Source organism: Lissotriton helveticus, chromosome 5_1 (assembly GCF_964261635.1).
Source record: "Lissotriton helveticus chromosome 5_1, aLisHel1.1, whole genome shotgun sequence".
NCBI classification, from domain to species: Eukaryota; Metazoa; Chordata; class Amphibia; order Caudata; family Salamandridae; genus Lissotriton; species Lissotriton helveticus.
The window spans coordinates 864,118,002-864,141,378 of NC_136065.1; the positions used below are offsets into that span (position 1 = coordinate 864,118,002).

A 23,377-nucleotide genomic window follows, 5' to 3' on the forward strand; every position below is an offset into this window, starting at 1 on the left:
GTAAGGGCCTAAAGGACATTTAATGTTTTATATGGATAGCGCTTCTGAGATCTTAAGTTTGTCAATATAACGTTTAGGACCAAGTCTACATGAAGATTGAAATGTGTTAAAGTAAATTCAGCTTTGTGTCAGGGTGGAGCAGAATCCGTTTGATGTACGTTCAACATTACAGTGAGGCATGTACAGACATACAGTTACATAGCATTGCTCTTTATTATTAGTGTTTTATATTTCTAACCACCGCAGATGAGCTAAATTGCGAGAACTGGTAACTGTCAACATCACTCAGTGATATTAAGTAGGGTTTGTTTCTATTTTTGCTGGCAGTGACCGGTTGTCATACCGGATTGGCTTGCCTGCCTCTGTGTGAAGTTCTTCCAATGGAAGGATTCCATTGGAGAGAGGGTATAAGTTAACAGTAATAGGTTGAGTAGACCTTGTCCTCTCAGAAGAGCCATACACTCTTATCTGGAGGTCCATGCCTACATGGTTGGTTTTGTCAGCAGCTGAAAGCACTATTGCGCAGATGGACACACAACACTCCTTCTATGAATATGGCTGAGTACACATTTCCATTCAGAGCCATCACCGCCAGGAGCCTCGGATGTGAATATGTACGGCTGAGGTGGACCTCTCGTAGCACAGCGCCAGCTCATAGTCTGCCATCAGCACAACATTTGGGTTTGTTTAGACACAGCACTGTGCCCGCAGGAAGTTGTGGTTGTAAATTTATGTCCACTATGGCGTCGGCCGGAATAATGTCAGCTGTACATTTATATAGGCTACGCTTGTTACTGAAGCCAACAAATCAGGATGAATTGTCTAGCTTTGTAACAGTGCTTTTATCCTGTTAGTGTAGCTTATACGTGATTCTTATGTGTCAAAAGCCTCCTCTTCTGCTGACCTGTAAAATATAAAGGTTACTCTGGTCGTGTCTTTGATAATCCCCACTTTTTAAGTGGAGTGGAGCATTTCTCTCAATTTCATGTTGCAAAAAATATAATGGTGTTGAATAGCCCTACTACTCTGTATTCTAAAAAGGTTAATGCCTTAGTTCACAGGATTCTGCATGGATGAATATCTTAGTATGCCATGGAGGAATATCTGAGTATTCTGCATGATAAGGGTTTAGGTGTGTATTTAAGTTAGCAGAAGTAAGTTTTCAGTCTTGGTCCCGAGTTAATGCTTGTATGTGCAGGTTTGTGCAGAAGGCAATGTCTGACTTTGCTGTATTCTGTGTTGGGAAGACATCTATCATGCAAGGTTTGAGACCACCAACTATCGCCATCCCTTTTACGAGTCCGACAAACTGACTGGGCAATGTTTTGGAAGCGTTTGTTGGCATCTATCCAGAGGATCAGCACTAAGATTAGCACACCAGAGGATCTGCTGCTGCTCTACAAGCTTGCTTGATTGATGGAATTATTTGAGTTGCTCATTTTGTAGCATTATTCATAGCCCTCTGTACATGCATCAAGTCTGCATGGACAACAGTAGCACTGAAACCATGCTGCACCACGCCTCACCCTTCATCTGAAGGATCAGAAGGCACATTATAAATTTACGTACATATTTCATCACACTGAATCAATCTTGTATTCCCCTTGGGTGCTTGGTGTATCCTCCATGCAAGGTGAAATGGCTCAATTGAATCAAACTTGGATCCTGTATCCTGCAGCTTTGCACAAATCTCTGTAGGTGCCTGTGCCCGCTGAGCGGTTTCTGCATGCAACGCCAAATTAGTTGTAATTCACTAACATTCATAACCCTTGATTATATTCATCTTGTTTCAGACTCGAGCATGCCCCGTTGTGCTGTAGTGTTTACTAGTGTATTTGTGTGGTATTTGATGTAGTTTACTATGCTCATTTTGTGCCTTTTGATGTTTTTCTTGGCCCTTGACGACACAGGGTTTTACGGTTTGCACGAGTCGGACCTGGACAAAGTTTTCCGGCTACCTACAACCACGTATATCGGAGGCAGCGAGAGCACTCTCTCTTTGAGGGAGATCATTCGGAGGCTGGAGGTCAGTATTGCATTAACAATTGTGTTTTTTTTAGCAGAAGTCCTTCTTCTATACCGATGACTGGGACTTCAGCTGCATCACCTACCCCTGGAACATTAAAAGAAGGGGAAATATTTTCTGGTCTCGCTTGTTCTAAATATATCAGGTCTAAGTCCGTAAAACGCAGTTTAAAGCAATAAACTAGACTGCTGAACTAGCACTAGGCTTCATGAACATTAGGAGTGCGAAATTAGGTGTGGTAGCAAAAAGGCTATTGCAGTTTTCAGCCAATTAACGAACATTTTGTCGAGTTTTTGGCCAAGCCAAATTCGAGACCGGCTTGATATTTGTTATATTTACATTTCCAACCCAAAAAAGCATAACTGAGAAACACTTTTGCTTTCATGTTTATATAATTTCTCTCTTAACTTCATCTTCACAGTGTAGGAAATTAAAACATTGAAGTGAGAAACAGGAAAATTATGTGAAAACATGTTAATTTCAAATTTCTAAAAGATGCATTTTATCTGAATGTGCGTGAGAGGAATGCAGGGGTTAACGGCTTTAAATAGGTAAATAAATGGCATGCCAAATAACTGAAATGTGACCTTGATGGTCAATTTTATGTCTGTTTTCCATGTTTTACGCCTTCTTTGAGTGTTTTACTATATGGCCTGCGGAATTTGTGTACCTCCAGGTTGTTGTGTTTCTGGCCTTACATAACGATCTGGTCTCTTTCCTCAGGTGAAATCACCATATGAGAAAATGCTGACCCCAGCAGAATGGCATTGCATTGTGTGGCGTCACGTTGCTTGTAGAACCTTAGAAAATGCAATTAACAAGTAGAATAACAGTATATCCCATGACTTCCCTTTGTGTGGAGTGATTTTTAAAAAAAATCCCCTTCCCAGAAAAAGAATATCACATCCTGTGACATCCCTGCAGTGATAGTCCTTAGAAAAATCCAGTTTCCCAGTAGGAGGATTTCACAGCTTTTTCGGCAGTAGGCTCTTTTTACACTTGCATTAAACTTTTTATGGTTAGGCTCTTCCTGCACCATAAGCCACTCCCCCCTCCACTCCCTCAAGGTCGCTTACAACACCAAAACGTTTCCACTTCCCTCAGTCACTAACATTTTCTCTGGCATTCCGATGAAACCACTCTTGGGTACCCTTTAGAAGCCCTCTCACAAAATCAAATACTCTGTCACTGTTCCAAAACACTCATTCTAGGCCAGCACATCCAATCATAAGCCGGGTCTGGTGGCTCAGTGGACTATTGCGTCAACTGCAGAGGCCTGTGTTCGACCTCATAGTCACAGGTTCAAATCCTGGCGGGTCCACTCATTCTTTCATCCATCTAAGGCCGATAAAATGAGTACCATTGAGTTGGGTAACAACAAACATCTGTTATTCAGCGCCAAGATACCCGTAGTGGTGAACTTGCACATTACAAATACACATGTTATGTTACGTTATGTTATAAGTCAAACTCTGTTACTCACAACATCATTCGACCTCAGGCACTGACGTCTCTAGTCACCCTCAGCTGCTCACACCATAGTTCACAAACGGGCATTGGAAACGGTACACCAACAGCCACTGAAAACACCACCCACTCTACACATGTCAACCAACCACTCCTGCACCACTCACACTCAGCAAATAATATCACCACACAGACATCCAACCCCAAGTCTCCCTCAGCAGCTCACAATACCATACACCAAACACCAGAGCCTTCTCCAATGCACACAACTTATCATTCCAGCCACTTTTGCACCAGTGAAACTGACTAATGGAACAGGTGACCTTGTTGATAAGAATTTTACAAAATCCCAAAATTTAGGACCTCTACCTACTATCACTTGAAAAAAACTATCTGCCTACATAGACAATATCCTTTATTAGCAACATAGAACATTTGAAAACTAACCTTAAAGATAAAGTCAATCTATTTTCCTCTATCTAAGGATACAGATTTAATTAGGATAAAACTGAAATACCCCCCTAAACTAAGCTATTGCTGAATTAACTCTTCTCCAGTACAATTTTGATCACTGCTTGAATTTGAATCAGGATACAGTTATGGATAAAATAGGAGATAAACTATCGAACTGGTCACCCCTCAACTTATAATGGCAGTGCCGCCTTGACACCATCAAACTGATGCTCAGTCCAAATATTTTACACACTCTTGCAATGGTGTCACAGCATTTGTTGCCTACCCTTTTTAAAGAAATTGACACACTTCTCAAATCTTTTCTGTGTAAGGAAAGAAACTAGAAAATGATCAAGCTCAACTCCAACTACCAAAGAAAATGTGTGGACTTAACTTCTCACTGTTCAAATCATACTAGGCCGCCAGAAGACTGTTGCAAACCCAATACTGGTCACTTTCCCTGGTCACAGGTGTACAACACCCTGGGTGAAACTTGAAAATTCTCCTGTCCAACATATCCCACTTTTGTTATTCCTCTTAACCATCACACAAGAGCCTGCTCCTCGGCTCCCATCAAAGTGGCCACTCAGGACACTAGCAATGACAACAGAACAAGAAAAATAAAACAGAATGCTTGAGTCACTTCTTAAGAATGAGACATTACACCTACAGTATTATAGATGAAGAAGTAGAAAAAAACATATTCATCCAATTTCAAACATTGCAAAGTGAAATATAGCCTAGACAATACAGAAGAGAAGAATGATAGGAAAATTGTTTAGTGCATCAAACAAATTCTTCAACAATTGAAGTTTTAAAGTCATAGGTCATCTGAAATAAAAGTATTTGTCAGAAATATAAATCAGTTATTCTGTTCAAAGTCAATAATTTATAGGAAAATCCAAAGCACATATGCGATCACAATAACCCACTTGATTTATGGACCAGTTCAGTAACATCCAGCTAACCATAACCATACACAAATCAGTTTGAATAAATGCCAGCAGATGTGCTAAACCTGCTTCTCTATCTCAAGCAATTTTATTTGTCTTACACAGATCATTACACACCCAAGTCATCGCAGTCACTCGACTACACTCAGCCCGACCATTCACTACTCAGCTCATTCTAAGCTTTCATTGCACACTCATCCAGCCCCTAAATTGTTAAGAAGTGTAACTCACTGCCACTAACAACATCACACAGCCTCTCTCTCCTGCTCACTCGTTTACTCCTATGACTCACTTGCAGCCACCCCTAGCAACACTCATGTTAATTACTTATGAAACCGTTCACCATGCCATTTACAGCACTATTCATAGCAACCACTCATTTCAGACATTGACTGATTTGTGTTGTATTTTCAAAGGCTCAGAGTTTCATTATCATTAACAATGTGTTGACAATACTGAGGAAATTTTTGTAAGTTAGCCTGTTCTTATTGAAAATACTTTAACATTGAGTGAACTTTTTTCTAATGTTGACGCTCACAAGTGTATCATCCCTCTGGTTTGCTGATTTTTTTCCTGGCCCTCCCAGTCCTGGTCACTGCACTTTTTCCTCCTCACTTGTTTCTTAGCACTTTTCCTCTTCTTGTCTTTCTTAAATGTGACCTTCTGTCCTGCTTCCAGGTCAGTTCCTGTTTGCACAACCTGACCAGATTACTTACCATACATGCCTCCCTCACTTTCAGCTTACCAAACTGGTATGCCTCTCCACAGCATACCAGTATAATTTGCTGCTGAGGCTGCTATGGCTGCCTCTTCTTATGATTGCTCACATTTCTGTGACTCAAAGAAAATATTACCTTCAGCTGTTCTCTGCATGTTAGTGGATAGGAGTTTTTTCTGTGTTTTCGTGCAAGTGACTTTCTGGCACTGCTGTCGCCAAACCCACCTTGCCATTTGTCCTATTAATTGAAAGATTTGAAATTTACTCTTTGGCTGCTCTTTATAATTATATGATTTTCCACTCTGAAAATGATATTCTACTTCCCAGTTTAACTTGAGATTACACTTGTTTTGGAAAGTGGTTTAGTAAGAACCTATCACTAGTAATAAGACCACAAACACAATAAACAGCCCAGTCAGGGTCTCAATAAATTATATAAATTATCCCTTTGCTCAACCCATGGTAGCTGGCAGCAAGCAGGCAGGCTGAACTTAGGAGACATGTGTAAAGCATTTGAAAACACCAATACATTTAATAAGTAAGACATAACACACAATAAAAACCAAACACCAATGTATAAAAATTGGAAATATTTTTATATTAAAATGACACCAAAATGGTAAAAATTGAATGTAGGGAACCGGAGAAATGAATTTTTAAAGAATAGACACTTTCTAGTGCCTAAAAGCCAATAGCGCCAACTTGGGACATCTGGTCGAGCCTTACTGGGACAAAGTCAGAGTTTGAGTCCGACCGTGATAGAGCACTGTTCGGATACACTAAGCGGGAAGCCTCAGTCAAAACTTGACCTTCGCATTTAAAAGCTTTTCTGAAGGATTTTCTCTCGTGGTCGAGCGAGGCTCTTCAAGCTGGATCCGCGTCAATGTCATCGGCTTGAGTCTGTGAGAGGCCCTGGTCAACTCCTGGAAGTCTTGTCGACGGCTGGAGCTCCCGAGCTTTCAGTGGACAAATGTGAAATCCAGACAGGGCCAAGGTTTGACATCGGTGGCTTGAATGTCCTAGATGAGTCAGTCTTCTAGCTTTTTCCAAAAGTTGCTCAAAACGTCTGGAACTTCTTCCTGAAGTTCCTGTTGTGGGATCAAAGTGTACAAAACACATATCCAATGGTCTGAAAACTCTGAGATGGTCCTTGGGGTATTGGGACTACAATTCCCACACTGCACCTGTCCAAATCATTATAGGTCCACTGGTGCATTACAGGACGGGGACTTCTTAGTGAAAATGATGCAGGTGAGCTTTTTTAACCTGTAGCTTTCATGGTTTCCACTCCTTAATCTTTGTGAAGCCAGACAAAGTTCTTAGGCTGTATTACCAGATTGTGCAGCAGGTGCAGTCCTTTGAGGTTCAGTACTTTGGGTGCAGATCAGGGACCTTCTTCTCCTTGTTGTTTCAGGCAGTAGATTTGAGTTGCTTGGCAACTCTTCCATATTTATTCAGTGCTTCTGGGCATCAAGCATGGGGGCACTTCTGACCAGTGGGATGCAGGGTGCCACCCTCAGGTATAACCACTTCCTCCAAAGTATGGCATATTCTCATCCCAGAAAGCACTATTCTTCCAAAATCCAAAATGGAGAAACTTTCTCCTGGAGGGTTAGATCTGGCTAAGCCAACCCACTGGTGTGGCTAAGATTCATTAACACTCCCCTTCCAGTCCCTTTCACTAATCTAATAACAGGGGCTCCTGTGTGGCTGGGGATGCAGGATGTAGGGTGAGCTTGTGCTATCCTAAAGTGTAATTCTCCCTTTGAAGACCAGTCTGGCTACTCTAACCCCATCCTGCCTTTTGCTTCTGCAGTTCTCCACCCACAGGGGATCCTTTGTCTCTCAGGCAGTTGACTTCACACCTCTTTAAGGCAGCTTGGCTCAGCCTGGCAGAGGCTAGTCAAAGTCAAATAACTTAATTTTGATTCCGTATAGAAATCATAAAAGTATACATTAAATTTTTTTTAAAAGACATTGCAATTAATCTACCATAAGATCACAATAGATATTTACAAAATCTTAAATTAAAATCACAATACAGGTTTTTAAAGCCAATTTCCGTCAGGACTCAGTATCTGTTTCTAATCACCAAAGCTGATCTAATAAAATTTAACTTTATCAAAAGGAGGGAGAGAGATCAATAGATCAACGGACACTAGTTACCACTTAGGGAAGTGGAGGGTCCAGTTACAGCATGTGTCCGCGGGTGGTCTGCATTATCAAAGTGGGGAGCTGAACTGTTCCTGCAAGAGGGGGGGAAAAAAAAGGAGGGGGAAGACTAAGGTGGACTATGCACACGCTGGCGTGACCAGAGGTGTAAATGTAACACCTGTGGGCATCCCTTTTGTTGGATGTATTTGCACTGTATACCCATACCACACCATATACATGACACTGGCATGTTATTGAGTTAATTTTCTTCCTTCTTTTATTATTTTTCACTTTTTAAGGTCCTGATGAATCGCAGGATAGTATTCCGTTTGCGAGAAACATGTTGACCACTTGTTGTTTTCCAGAGCTCCACACAGGTCACTCTACCTAACGAGGTGACACTGAGTGAGCTTGCTTTCACAATTTTAACTGCAATAGGGGGACCACCAGAATAAAATTGTTTCCGGTACCTCTTACTGCATTTTAACTTTCACCTCAGGCTCAGTTGCCTCCCCGCCCACACACCCACACTTCACCATAGGGCAGTTGGATACAAAAGATCTCCGCCAAAGTGCCCCTCTTTGAGGTGTGCCCGTCGGGGATTGCACCGCCCCCCCGACGAGGAGCAACCGCCGATGATGAAGCATGACATCCTTCGGGGTGTGTGAGGCAAATACATCCAACAAAAGGGATGCCCACAGGTGTTACATTTACACCTCTGGTCACGCCAGCGTGTGCATAGTCCACCTTAGTCTTCCCCCTCCTTTTTTTTCCCCCCCTCTTGCAGGAACAGTTCAGCTCCCCACTTTGATAATGCTAATAAAATTTAAAACAGCATTACAGATATTTGCAGTTGACAGAGATAATAAAAGGTCATAAGCTTCTTTATAGTAACACGTTCCAAATGATACCAGTAGTGGTTTGATGAAGGTGTTTCTTGGAACCTTATACAAAGTACAGAAAAGAAGAAGGTGGAGAGTATTTTGCGAAACCCTATTATTACAAGGACAACAGGGTAATTTCTCCCACCAACCCCCCTGCTTTGGAAATGCAAATAAAAAATGTAAAGTGCCAAGGCGTAATCTTGTGAGATAAAAACGCCATTGCTTGTTCATAATATATGACAGATAGAACGGGCGAACTAGTCTTCCTCGTACGCGTAGTACCCGATCATTTGTCTTTAAAGAACCTAGTTTAATACTATAGGCATTTTTGATAATTTCCTTAGCATCCTTACTAAGCATTTCAGGATTTGTAAACATATTACCCAAACCTATTTTATAAAAGGTCTCTCTAACATATCATAGCCACGGGATTTGGGTGTAGTGGTCAAGTTTAAGGCAATCTTGAATGATATCTTTTGTTAATTTCAATTCTTCAGATCGCCAAACTTTTGACCATAATGTTAGAGGTGCAACGTGGATGATATCACTTATAAACTCAATTCCAACTTCTCCGTGGCAAAATGTGTTAGATGTGCCCAATGGTACAGATAATAAACGTTTTAGAAACTTATTTTCCATAATTTGTATTTTTTCACAGCTTTGTGATCCCCAAACCCCTGAACCATAAGTCAAAGCGGAAACACACTTAGCTTTATATAACGATGTAATTTCAGCTACACGTCGCTGGCCTAATTTGCTGGCGAAACGGAAGAGAGCTTCAGTTGACTGTGTAACCTTCTGAACCCGAGCTGTTAACAAAGGTTCCCAATTCAGTTTTTTATTAAAAAGGTTACCCAGATAACAGAAGTTATCCACTTTCTCAATAGTAGCATTCCTAACAAGATATTTCCGTATTTTAACATTTTTTTGACCACAAGTCATGGCAAAAGATTTAGTAAAATTGACACCTAGGTCTAGTTTACCCATAAACATGTCAAAAGCATTCAGACAAATCTGCATGCTGTTAGGGGTAAGTGCCATTAAAACAGTGTCATCTGCATAAGACAACATTGGGATTCTTTTACCATTTATCTTTGGAAAGTCAGCAGTCGTTTCTAATAAAAAGCTCTCTAAGCCATTCGTATAGACCAAAAATAAAAAAGGTGCTAAAATACATCCTTGTCGGACACCTTCGGTGGATAATATAGGTCTTGTTTTCTCTCCTCCACGGCCATATCTAATTCTAACCATTGTGGCGGTATGTAACCTGCGAAGCAGGGTGACCAGAGGCTCCTCAAAACCCATAGAATCCATCATACACCATAATTTGTCCCTGCATACTGTGTCGAAGGCACTGGACAAGTCCATGAATGCCAAGTGTATAGAACCATTCTTGGCACCCATGTACTTGCCCATAATCAATGCCAGATTCAGGCACTGCTCACTAGTTCCTTTCCCCTTCCTAAAACCATATTGGGAATCTACAATAACCCCCGACGACTCTGCCCATGTTTCCAGCCGAGCCAATATCACCCTACCCATTAGCTTGCATGACGAGTCTATTAGTGATATGGCCTATAACAGCGTGGATCAGGCTTATCGCCCTTTTTAAAAATTGGGACCAGAACGGCCTCTTTCCAGGAGGACGGAATGGGCCCGAGTATTAATGCCTTAAAAACATTCAAGAGTAGTGGACACCAAACCTCCCGATTATGTTTAAAAAGATCTAAGGGTACTGAGTCAGGGCCAGGGGCATTTAAGGACGCCCCCTTGATCAAAGCTAGCTCTACTTCTGAGAGCATTAGTGATTCGCTAAGCTTCTTGGCTGATTCCATATTAATATTACAGGGATCATCCTCCTCCAAGGTGGCAGTCTGTAGTATCTCTTTGGGGTTAAAGATTTTATTATAATGAGTTACCCAGGTTTCCTCTGGTAAATGAACTCAAATGGTATTTTCTTGCCCTGATTTTAAAAAGGGCCTATTTATTATTTCCCAAAGAAGTCTGTTGTCCCTTAAATCGACTGCTTTATCCAGGTCTTCCCATGCTTTGTTTCTCAGTTCATTTTTTCTTTTTCTGATTGCCTGCCTATATTATTTCCTAGCCAGTATGACCATGTTTCTATCTCTTGGATTTTGGCGCAATGCTTTGGTTAAAGTTGTTTGATCAGAAGAGCATTCAGCATTGAACCATTTAGGCCCCTGGTGCTGATTCTTCCCCCCTATCTTTACGAGTAGATGGGTTGCTACGTTTCCCATTAGTATCTCGAAACTCGTAATTATATGGTCTGGATCAGGATTAGATGCTAGGCAGGTTTCTATCTGGGCCACATTTTCCTTAAAAATATCCATCTCCAATTGCCTAACGGGTACTTTATTCCACCTTACAGTGACACCCTGGTTCTGAGTATACACTATAGGTTGTTCCGGGCACAGTTTTAATTCAGAAGTAATATTAAAACTCAAAATTAGGGGATTATGATCGCTAGCTGGATTTGCCTCAATTTTAAAATCTTCCAAGTAGCTGAAAAATCCCATAGATACCATTACAAAATCAATTGTAGTTGTTCTGCCCCCCGTGCCTTGGAAGGTGGGTATATTCACAATACCCGAAAAGCTAATTGTATCGAGGATACATAAATTATTGTTTATTATAATACTATTTATGGCCTCCCCTTGTTTTGTATGTGAGAAATGAGCCATAGGATGGTCATTTAAATCCATCAGACCACAGACCCTGGTCCCACTAAGCTTGCATAATTCACAATTAAAATCACCTAACCATATAATGAGGAGAGGGCAGACTCTATTTCTCACCTTAGCAATCTCTTCCTGTAAATTATCAATAATTGCAGTTTCATTAGGATCAAATATGTTATAATACCAGTTGATAAGAAGTACAGTTTCAGTAAAAAGATCCTTAATGATGAGCAATTGATACCAGGGTGTTTCCACCACTCTATTGACATATCTTAAGTTATGTTTTACAGAGATTGCTGTCATAAGCCTGCCCTTAGCTCGCCCTGATTGCGATGGTATTGCTGGGACGTTAAAAGCTTGGAAACCATCCAAACTCAAATCCACAGTACTCCAAGTCTCCTGTAAACAGGCTAGATCAAAAGAATCTACAAATTCTACCCAGGCCGGATCATCCAACCTTTGGCGGAAGAACGCTATATTCCAAGAAAGTACACGGAAATTGCTAACCTTCTCACAGTTACCCTCATTTTCTGCATGCAATCTATCTGGCAAGTGGGATTGCTTGCACCCATCAGCCCTATTTCCTATGTCATTAGTTCCCAAATCAACAGCCTCATATATATATATCCTTATCATCATTTCCTACTTCCACATCATCGCCCGTGTTTATAACTCTATGAGTAGCTATACTATCCCCCCAACTTTGGTCCGGATGAGAATTTACACAGGTCTCTACACAATTTGTATCATCATTAGTTGTTGTTTTCCCATCCCTACCTAGAATAAGATGGTGATAGGTCGGAACCTGCATAGGCATGTAATCCTCCATAAAAGGGGAAAAGGTTAATCCATAGTCCCCAGCTAATATATTTTGTTGTTTAGTTAAGTGCAGTCAGTCGTTTAAGTTCATTGGGGTTAGAGGATAGAACATGTTTGACAATGGAATATTCCAAAATTCCCTAGGATTAGTGGGGTAGTGATTATTTGAGCTAGGGTACAAATTTGAGTGGTTTACCATAGGGTAAAATCTAGCATTTCTATTGGAATAGGTGAAAGTTGGGTTATTTATAGGTGGTTTCTGATGATGGATGAAATCCAGACCATATCTCTGCCGGGGTTTGTTTGTGGGAAGCATCATATTTTCAGGGTAGAAATATGTCAGATTTCGTGTTGACACTCCACCATCATTACCACTAACAAACCAATCACTTATATAAGATACCACCCTATGGTCCTTAAAATTCACTACAATCAGGTCACCCTCTATATCCTTAGGACGTATGCCTACCCATTGGCACCTTCTAACTGATACAATTTCACCATTCAAGTGTGCAGGTAATGGCCTGTTCAAACGTAACCAATGAATCGCTTTATTTTTTAAGCTTATGTTCGATTCCATATTTCCCTCCGGAACAACTGGAACTCCTGTTAAAACAATACCAAAGCCAAAGGACTCTGGCGGTAATTGTACCGTATTTTTGTAGTGTAATTTAGCTTTATTAGTGTAAGCTGTTTGTGGGGTGGATGTATTATTAGTTTGGATAGGCTTCATGACCACAGCGGAAGGTTTTTCTTTAGCCATGGTTTTAGAAGCTATATTTACTGGTATATCTGATGTAGGAGCGGGGATTTTATTAGTTGGAAAGTTTTTTGGTTTATCAGGGGGGTTATGTTGTTTAGTTGACTTATTGATGTTTTTATCCTTTGAAACAGTGACTGGGATAATTGGTGTTACATTCTCTGGGGCCATAGTCTGTGGGAGGTGGCAATCTAGTTTTTTATCTAACCTTTTTAGTCTTTCTGCAAGAGGAAGAATAAGAGCCTTTAACATTTTTTCAACCGCCTCCAGGAATCCATTGTTAGAAGTATTTTTGTGCTCCATGTCTACACTCCTTTGTATTGCTTCTGTCCCCTCTATTGCTATGTCCCCTATATCTACTGGCAAGGTTAGTTTAGGGGCTACCATCTCTAAAGGTTTCCACGGGTTGGTATGCCTAGTTTTGTTTTTCCCTCCCTTCTTCCTTCTTTTCCTAACTGGGGATGATACACCATTTTTACGCTTTTGATCGTAATGTACAGTAGTCGTAATAGTGGTGGGCGAAGAAGGAAGCAACGTAATAACCTCTGTTTGTATCTTCAAGGGGGGAGGTATAACATTACTATGACAGTGGGTATCAATTTCCGTGGGCAACGGAGTATTAAGATCTATAAGGTTGTTTGATATTACCGGGGACAAGTCGCTCAAACTATCCACCGCCATATCTCGATCCCCCAGGGATGGCTGGGTTTCCTGAAAAATTAGAGGGATGCTATCTGTATTGAAAAGCTCGGCATCCATCTCCGCCAATTCTGCTGTGACTATAGAAGGTATCGCTTTACTGGAGGAAGCAGCCTGTCTCTTAAGTGCCTCAACAGAGAGGCGCCGTTCCACCCTTCTTTCTGCTAGTAATAACTCACGGTCAATATCCTTCGTTGCTTTTACAAAGAATTTATCAAGAGGACCGAGTATAGAAATATTCACACGATCAGGGAGGGGGTTAGGAGTTAAAGAAGACATCTTAGGTAGGTCTGAAAATAAACGCAATAATAACCAATAAGGGTAACAATCAAATCAACTGTGATCAATCTGAAAAAGTAGACTCATCAGAGGGGTGGCCCAGCCCGGCCACCCACGGCCCCTGACGGCCACAGACGGTCCCGCCCTTGTCCCGGGCTTCTCCCGCGCGCTACCGCGCAGCGGTGTTGGCGGTGTCAATTTATATACAACTGAAGGGGAGGAGCAGACAGGGAGAGCGGCCCAGGTGCTCTCAATTCGGGCAGGCAAGCGCTCCTGGGAACAGTAGTCCTAGTCCAGCGCCTGCTCTCGTTCGCAGCCCCGCCCGTCGTGAAGCTTAAGTTCCTGGATGCACCCCACACGAAGCGGGACCCGCGGAGCGGGTACCGCGAGAGGTAGGCTGTTGTTACAGGTCTTTAAAATCACTCCGTCCTCACGATAGCTGCCAGTTGTAGGAAAAAGCGTCCCAATGATAATCCAAAACGCAAGAGTTTTAAAGCACAGGGGAAGGGGAGGAGCAGACAGGGAGAGCGGCCCAGGTGCTCTCAATTCGGGCAGACAAGCGCTCCTGGGAACAGTAGTCCTAGTCCAGCGCCTGCTCTCGCTCGCAGCCCCGCCTGTCACTCGCCTTCACAGGACACCGTCGTGAAGCTTAAGTTCCTGGATGCACCCCACACGAAGCGGGACCCGCGGAGCGGGTACCGCGAGAGGTAGGCTGTTGTTACAGGTCTTTAAAATCACTCCGTCCTCGCGATAGCTGCCAGTTGTAGGAAAAAGCTAGTCAATCAGGAGAGGGGAGCTGGAAGGCTGGATTTTGGCCTACAGAAAAGAAAGTACTATAACGTCTTGTTTTCTTGGATCTTGGATTTATCATAACTATAATTTTGAGTCTTTGAATGACAGTTCTAGCTCTTGTCTGTTAATATTTATACTTAAATAAAAAATTCCCATGTTAGCTTCTGGTGCTAGTTTGCTACAATGAGGAAAACTAATTTAGCAGTTTTTCCATCCCCAGGGCTTACAAAACAAATGTTATAATACCCCTGCTAATAGTTACAATGAACCCTATGTTGGGTCACCTAGGGGAGACCTTAGGGGTGACCTATTTGTTAAACTAAAGTAGTTTGAGACTTTGGAAGTACCTTTAATTCCAAATTCGAATTTTCATATACATTTAATGTAAAGTCAGCCTGAGAAGCAGTGCTGCCTTTAAAGGGACAGCAGGCAGCATAGTAGTGCACTCTTAAGTGCATTAGGTCTACTAGGCCGCTAAACCTACATGCCCTATTATATACTAGAGATTTACAGCAAGGCTGTTAGTGTGAATTGTAATTACACCAAATTACCTGATACTTTTAATCAGAGCACAGGCCCTGGGTTTGGTTAGCAGTGCCCAGGGTGCAGTCAGTGTCAGAGAGCCAGCACCTTGTAGTCAAAATGGGGCAAAAAAGTGGAGGGCCAACTGCAAAGAGGTCCTGCTTTCTCACACCTTGCTGTTATAGTTACTTATTATTTAGTGCACTGAAAAGTTTTAACCTATAATTTCATATTCTGACAATATCACTGACCCACCACTGGCTTGACCATGCACATTCGGAACTCACAGCTCTATTCATCTATAGCTACCTTACTGCTAAGTCTACAGACTTTCCTTCAAAGATCCACAACTTATACCGCGATCAGCTTCAACCCTCAACCACTCACAATTCCCATGATCACTCTCAGCAACATGCACAAATTAATTTACCTCCAATTACTTCACCTTTTACCCACCTATCACCCAAGATCCTCTCATTCAGGCTAAACATGACCATTCACTTATAGTTTAGCTTAACTGTGTAATTATTAAATTGACACCTACACATAATTACTGATCTCTTAAGAATCTTATCCTTATAACACACACACATACCCCACTTTAATCATCATTCAAGAAAACTGGGCAAGACGATTTACTTAACATCAACTACCCCAATACTGCTTTGGCGTTTACTAAAGTTGCCCTCGTTATACAATTTTAGCTGACCTAGGTATCATCATTTAAATACTGATCTGATGCAACCGCCCAGATTAAGTGATCAATTCCGAATGCTAATTAAATACCAGTAGACCCCACTTACTTGTGTAGTTTTACTAATGGGTCAATATTTTATCAGTTTCTAGATTACAGGGACAACATTGTCTCATACTCCTGAGAACATAAATCATTACGAGTGCATCATCTGAACAAAGACGTTACTGATGCCACTGCCCACATCTATGACCTTAGCTTCCAGTATATCCTACTAATACTTAATGTTGCCATGGCATGGATGCTGCCCACAGTGCTATTTCATTCAAAACCTCCTACAACGCCTCCCCATCTGAGAACAGCAAGAGGTAGCACAAGAAATTATGCAAACCGCTTTTCCAAAACTTTCTTGTGGCAATATTTGCTCGCTAGCCCATGCCAGCTCTGCTGTTGAACTGTTCAACTCATATGGAACTTTGTTCTTGCAAACCACAGACCTTGTCATTGCTGTTTAAAGCACCTACGTGCAAGAACATCTTAGGATGGTTCACCAACCCCCTTACTTTGGTGAAGCAGGAATTCTTGACAACAGAGTTAGTCTTGAGGAAATAATGCATCCTCAAAAAACTGATCCTAGGATATCATAAAGCAGTCTTCATGGCTCTACTTCATATACATGAAGCCATGAAATGGAGAAGAGCTGCTTGGCAAAAGCAGGCATATGAAACTTCCTTTTGAATTTTGAGCTTGGAATCCAGGACAAGTTAAATGACCTCATTGATGATATTACTGATGACATCTAAACTTATATTTTTGGAGACATCACTGATGACATCATCCAATGAATAGTACAGCTTTCTGTAAGCTTTTCACACTGGAGGATATTCAGTGACTTTCTGTGTCGTGTAATGGCGGCTGCAACATTTCTCTTCATGTTGCGGCCAGTTAGTAAGATTGCTTTGTTCTATGGGACCGAGGGGATCGACAGAGAGAAAAAAAAGGTCTCTCTCTCCCTTTTTAAAAAAATTTGCATTGCCACAGGATTGCCAAGGTATCTCTTTCTTTTTAAAATGTGCAGTGACACAGGATTGCCAAGGTACTCCTACAGGACCAACTGTCCAAATATCACTATATTTTGAACCTTAAAGTCTTTAAAACGGTTGAACAAATTTACATCAAATCACAAAACGCGCACTTTCTGAGTAAAAATCTAGCTTTCTTGACACCTTTTGGTATGTGTGCGCTTTATAAAAAATTGTATATGTGCGCTTTATAAAAAATGTTTTATTTCATTTCATTCATTCATTTAATTTCTAAAAAAATTGTTGTAATTCTGTTATGTCATTTATTTCTGTATTGCTTCTTAAAATTCCTAAATTGAAATTGCATGGAAGAAAGACATTTTGGACTCCCATTTTGCTTGGCTCCCTCTTCATGGATCACCCAAACACTTTCCAGAAAGGAGCTGAGGTGTAAAACGTTTCTTTTTTTTTAAATTTTGTGAAGATTCATCAAATGGTGCCAAATGTAATAGCAAACCAAGAAATTACCGTCCTATGGAAGCTCGTGACCTAACTATAACTACTAAGTGGTAAACGCCACTATGTGATTAATATTATGTGTGTTTGTATTCACTGAAAAAAATCAAAGGTTAAAGTGAAAATATAGGTGGATGTTGAAGTAAGTTAAGAACTATTGTTGAAAATCAAAAAACCTCAGAATTTCACCAGTTCTAATTTACTGAGGTAACTCCAAATGGCACACCACCTGCACTGCTTATGACCTCGCCTATCACATTATTCATGCCCTGTTACATTACCTCATTGATTGACAAACTCACAAAGGAGTTACTCTTCTTCACGGAAAAGGGACAGGGAATATATATGAACAAACAGAAAGGATCCCTTTTTGCCTTAAGCTTAAAACCAATCATGGCAATTTGTTTTAGAGAGTGCCAAAAAATGGCCAACACGTTGTTATTGAGATATGGAATTTCAAAGTTAAACAATAATTAAAAATAGCAATAAAGTGGGATAGAAACAAATGAACATCGAGTTGCGAAATTTCTTGATACTCTCAATGACAAGCCAATAAACCCATAGAATAATAAATATGTACATCTAAATATTTTATTGTTCAACAGCATTTAAATAGTTTATTTTCTTCAACAGCAGTTATGAAAATTCATTACTTGTAAACACGAAATACATATCATGAACATAAAAATAAATATAATTCCTTCTAAATTGCTGATGCATGTGATGCAAATCTCTTACAAAACGTCACTCTTAAACATGTTCATATATCTTGAAGTAAAAAGACACTACAACTATCAATATCATACTACTCTAAAAATGTATACAAAAGGTAACATTTTTAAAACCAGCTTAGAAGCAAAACGAAACTGTGGAAAACTGTAAAAAAAAAACAGCTTTTTAACTGCTGTTGGAGAATAAAATATTTTAGATGACATCACTGATGACATCTCACATGACATCATTGATGATATCATTGATGATATCACTGATGACATCACTGATGACATCATACATTAATTGTGATCGTCCTATAGGGTTTGTGGTCTTTGAGTCATTAAACATGTTATACCTGTGGACAATACTCCACTCGCCTTAATAGGATTACCCTTGTAAAGACTTTACGTGACCTGCAATTTTAAGTCAGGAGGTTGACAGGTATACATTTGCCACTGTATAAACCCCTTCTGTTAAGCCACATACACAATACTTCGTAGCTTATTAAAATGACCTACATTTCTTCCTGAGATGGGCATAACAACCTTTAACCTTAGTGCCATGCCAGTACGAGATACCCCCCTCTAACTGGGCTATCCCAACATTCTACAATATTAAATATTCTGCAATGCCTCACAATATTTAATGAAGTTTTGAAAGTAAACATGCAGGTCTTATAGAATTTGTCTGTACCACAGTAATATAATTAAAATCATCATCAACTTTATTTCGATCATTAAGAACACAACTAATTAACATGGGATTGTGCCTAGATATTCTCTGATGGCTAATATATTATCAACAACAGCTTTGGCCTTTCTCACACATTTTTAATACCGGGTTTGGCTTCTACTTTCAAACATACCGCTGCAACCACATCATTTGCTCTCAGCCTTTACCTTGTTTAACATGGAGTACTTCTCCCACCCCAAACTTTAGTGATTTGTAAACAGTGCAGCATATGACTTTTAAAATGCACAGTAGTTACAATTGTCAACAGGATCTATGCTGTTCCATGCTCTTGACCCACACGTGTATACTCAGTAACTCTACGCTGATTATGACAATGGTGTTATCACTGATATCATCAATAATATAATTTGAGTTGTCCCCAATGACGTCATCAATTATGTCATTTTACATGTCATGAGGGATGCAATATGAAAGGTCATAAGTAGTGCTTGACAGGGGTGCCAGTTAAAGTTATCTGTAGTTATCTCGCCCCAGAAATTCAGTGAAGAAACAAAGGTTTAATTGACATTGAAATAAGGTGGTGGTGATATCTTTAATTTCACTTCAAAGATAACCCTATAAATTCAGTGAAAAAAACAAAGTTTAAAGGGACGTTATAGTCACACTTTCTTTAAAGAAATGTTTGGCTCAATCACCTAAGTGTCCTCAATCCTCGCCGGGCAGTTCTTTGAAGAGCGTGTGACTAAGAACATTGACCCTCGCTCTTCAATAGAAAAGGAGTGAAAATCTAAACATACCTATACTCACCGATGATTTAGCTGGCCTGGCTGTAAGCATAGAGGTTATGCATGGTATGAATGGGAGTATGACGTGCGAGTAAGGGTAATTCCTCGCTACATGACCTATTAAGGATTAGGCAATACATATGGATCCTTAAAATACTGTTCCTGATGAAAGCCTCATTATCTTCTAGGAAGGTTGAAACATGTAGGAAGGATACTTGGGTAATTAGACCCCATAAACACATTTGGTTTTAGCACTGCCAGGTAATATTCTGCTAATAAAGTTTGTTGTAGGTTTGTCTCAAGCAACCTTTTAACCATTTTGTGATAGGATCCGACAAAATGGAGTGGCATTGAGGGAAATGGCGTAGAGTAGAGGGGACTGGCATAGCTTGCACTAGCATAGACTGCAGTGGTGTAGAGGAAAGTGGTGCAGAGTAGAGTGCAGTGGAGTATAGTGGTGCAGCATAGAGTGAAGTGATGTAGGGTGGTGCAGAGTATAGTAGAGTGGAATATAGTACACTGAGGTAGAGTGCAGTGCAGTAGAGTTGTGCAGAGTAGTGTGGCATATCGTACACTGGCATAGAGTACAGTGGTGTCCAGTGGGATGGCATAGAGTAGAGTGGTGCAGAGTTGAGTAGAGTGGCATATAGTACACTGGCATAGAGTGCAGTGAAGTACAGCGCAGTGGCCTAGAGTGGTGTGGCATAAAGTGCCGTAGCATGGAGTGGAATGGCATAGAGTAAAGTGGCGCAGATTAGCGTATTGTAGAGCACAGCGGCAGAAAGTGCAGTTGTATGAAGGAGTGCAGATTAGAGTGGCATGGAGTGGTACAGAGTTGAGTGCAGATGAGTAGAGTGCAGTGGCGTATAGTGGTGCAAAGTAGAGTGTTGTAGAGTACAGTGGCATAAAATGCAGTGGTGTAAAGTGCAGTGGCATGGAGTGGTGCAGAGTAGAGTGGCATAGAGTGCAGTTTCCTAGAGTAAGGTGGTACAAGTAGAGTTCAGTGGCGTAGAGTTCAATGACATAGAGTGCAGTGACATAGAAAAGAGTGGTGCAGAGTAGAGTTTTGTAGAGCGCAGTGGCATAAAATGCAGTGGTTCAAAGTGCAGTGACATGGAGTGGTTCAGAGTAGAGTGCAGTGGCCTAAAGTACAGTGCAGTGGTGTAGTATGTTGTAAAGTGCAGCGAAGTAGAGTTCAATGGTGTAGAGTGGTGCAGAGTAGAGAAAAGTGCTGTAGAGTGCAGCAGTGGGAAGTGACACAGAGTACAGTGGCGTAGAGTGCAGTGGTGCAGGGAAGAGCACAGTGGAGTTGAGTGCAGTGGCGTGTAGAGTTTTCTAGAGTAGAGTGCAGTGGCATAGAGTACAGAGTAGGGGTTGGGAGGGAAAAGAAGCAACATGGAAGTGGATCAGAGGGAATAAAAGCTACATGGACGGGGAAATTGGGAACAGATGTGAGACAGACTGAAAACACAAGTACTCATATGGAGTGCTTGAACACAAAGAAAAAAGTAGCTCCTGTAGAGGCTCAAACATAAAAAGGGGTCATGACCCCTGTATGCCGTGACAAACCATGAAGGAAATAAGAACTGCTCTGAAGCTAACAAATGGTACGCTATGTGTACGCTATGGGTGGGCTGGAAGGCCACTGTATGTAAACAGCATGTCTCGGAGAGACAGCATAAGTGCTGTCTAGGTGAAACCTAAAGACCAAGGGTTTGGCTTATCCATTTGACATTTTACATACGATCATTTTACCAATGGAAAAAGTCCCTCAAGGTAGATGCCCTAATATTAGGTGGAGGTTAGCGATCTTATTTGTTTACAGGATGCATTACAAGCTCATGAAATTGGTTCCCAATTGATGGTGTTGAGGTATAAAACAGAAATGGAATTAAAGAAAATCTGATGCTTGGTGTAAATAAATTTAGGCCACTTGAAAGCCCAGTGGAAATGCAGGACTTGCGGAGTGGTTGGTAAGTGAGTAAACTGAATTGGCCCAGTAGTTTCTGTCTGCCAGTCTGCAAATATCTGTATGTTACAAATCTTTGATTTTTTGATTTGCGCCCTTTTGTAGCTTTTGCCCCTTAGAGACTATATATGGAAAACTGATGTACACTGCTTTGGGATTGCTTTCCAGAATTCCTATTGTCAGCACATTGGATTAGAATTCATGTTTATCAATGATGTTCAGCAGTGCCAATGGATCAGACAGAAGTTTGAGACCCCAGGCATCATGAAGTTTACAAATGATGAGAAGAGGACATTACTCGCGAGGCTTGTCCGTTCCACAAGGTATTACACACTTTTAATTTTTTTCTGCAGTGTTTGCAAGTACATTCAGTTTTGCTTCCCTGAGATGGTGGCTACTATCTGTGCTTACAGACTGAGATTCTATTCTTATTTGTTTAATGTAGCTGGATCACTGGATCTCACCAGACAGTGGTTGTGCAACTTCCCAGCCCAGGCAACTGTTTTGTTTTAGTGCTTCTGTTTTTTTATCAACTGAACGTTGGTTTTACTGACTGGAGAGTTGAGGTTATAAAAAGTTGACCTAAGCATTGTTGCCCCGCCGTCATTGCTTGCCCGTCCCCTTCCCCCTTTCTGTGTTGTTGCTTCACCCGGTACTCCCTTCCCCGCCCCACTCCCTCTGTTGTTGCTTTTCCTTTTCCCCCTGTCGTTGCGTGCCAGGTTCCCCTCCCCATACGCATTATTGACCCATGGTTGCCTGGTTTCCCCACCCTCTTTCTGTGTTGTTGTGACTCAACCCATTCTCCCACCACTCTCCCCCTGTCCCCCACCAGTCGTCATGATGATTATAAGCTTACATTTCTCAGAAAAGCAATGTTTGTACTTTACACACCACCCCATAAAGAGGTAGAAGTTTCAGATGCTTCCTATATGACATGGGGTTGTCCCCTTTCATTATTTCACCAGATTTGAAGATTTTCTTGCTCGCAAATGGTCCTCAGAGAAGCGCTTTGGCCTAGAAGGCTGTGAAGTGATGATCCCGGCCTTGAAGACAATCATTGACAAATCAAGCGAGATGGGGCTGGAATATGTCATCCTGGGAATGCCACACAGGTAATGCAGGCTAGATCAGCACAGAACATTCTCTCTGGCCTGCACATCTTATGAAATAACTCTGTCCAACTTTGATAGAATGCTCACTACCTTAGAGTCTCTAAGGGAGTGGTTATTACCACCTGGTTCATGACCCCCTGGGGGTCCTCACCGCTCCACTCAGGGGTTCCGTGACTGCTTAGAAATATAAATTAGATTAACAGATTAATAAAGTATATATAAATAAAGAAGAAAAATTTACAATTTAAAATTTCAAAACATTTTATAATTGTGAAGGGTTTTAAAAATGTGGGCTAAAAATTAAGGGTCTGATTTAGATCTTGTTGGTAATGGTTCCTCCATCGCTTTTCTGTTGGATTCCTGGCCTGCCGACTTGCCAGTCCACTTGCTGTATTTAGATGCTTGCGGGTCTACTGGCGAAAGATCGTCAGAGTCCCGCCATCTCTGTCAGGTTTTCTCACCTGCGACAACAGCGCTATAGGGAAAAGCGGCTGTCGGACGGGGTACTTCCACTTTTTCTGGCATGCCAATCACAATGTGCCTTCCTGCCGACGCAACTGTGGCAGGGAAACCTCTACACCTGGGTTGTTGGATTGTAATGGCTATAAGGCAGAAACACAGCTTTTCTCACTTTAATACTTCCTTCA

General features: G+C 41.2%; 1 protein-coding gene across 2 annotated transcripts in view; it reads left to right on the forward strand.

Moving 5' to 3' along the window:
• OGDHL (oxoglutarate dehydrogenase L) overlaps positions 1-23,377 on the forward strand; it is a 683,466-nt gene that overhangs the window by 236,141 nt on the left and 423,948 nt on the right. For both annotated transcript variants that reach the window (XM_078643351.1, XM_078643352.1), the window contains exons 5-7: positions 1,911-2,026; positions 21,787-21,941; positions 22,584-22,730. In XM_078643351.1, coding sequence (XP_078499477.1) covers positions 1,911-2,026; positions 21,787-21,941; positions 22,584-22,730 — 418 coding nt within the window. The remainder of the gene's footprint in view (positions 1-1,910; positions 2,027-21,786; positions 21,942-22,583; positions 22,731-23,377) is intronic.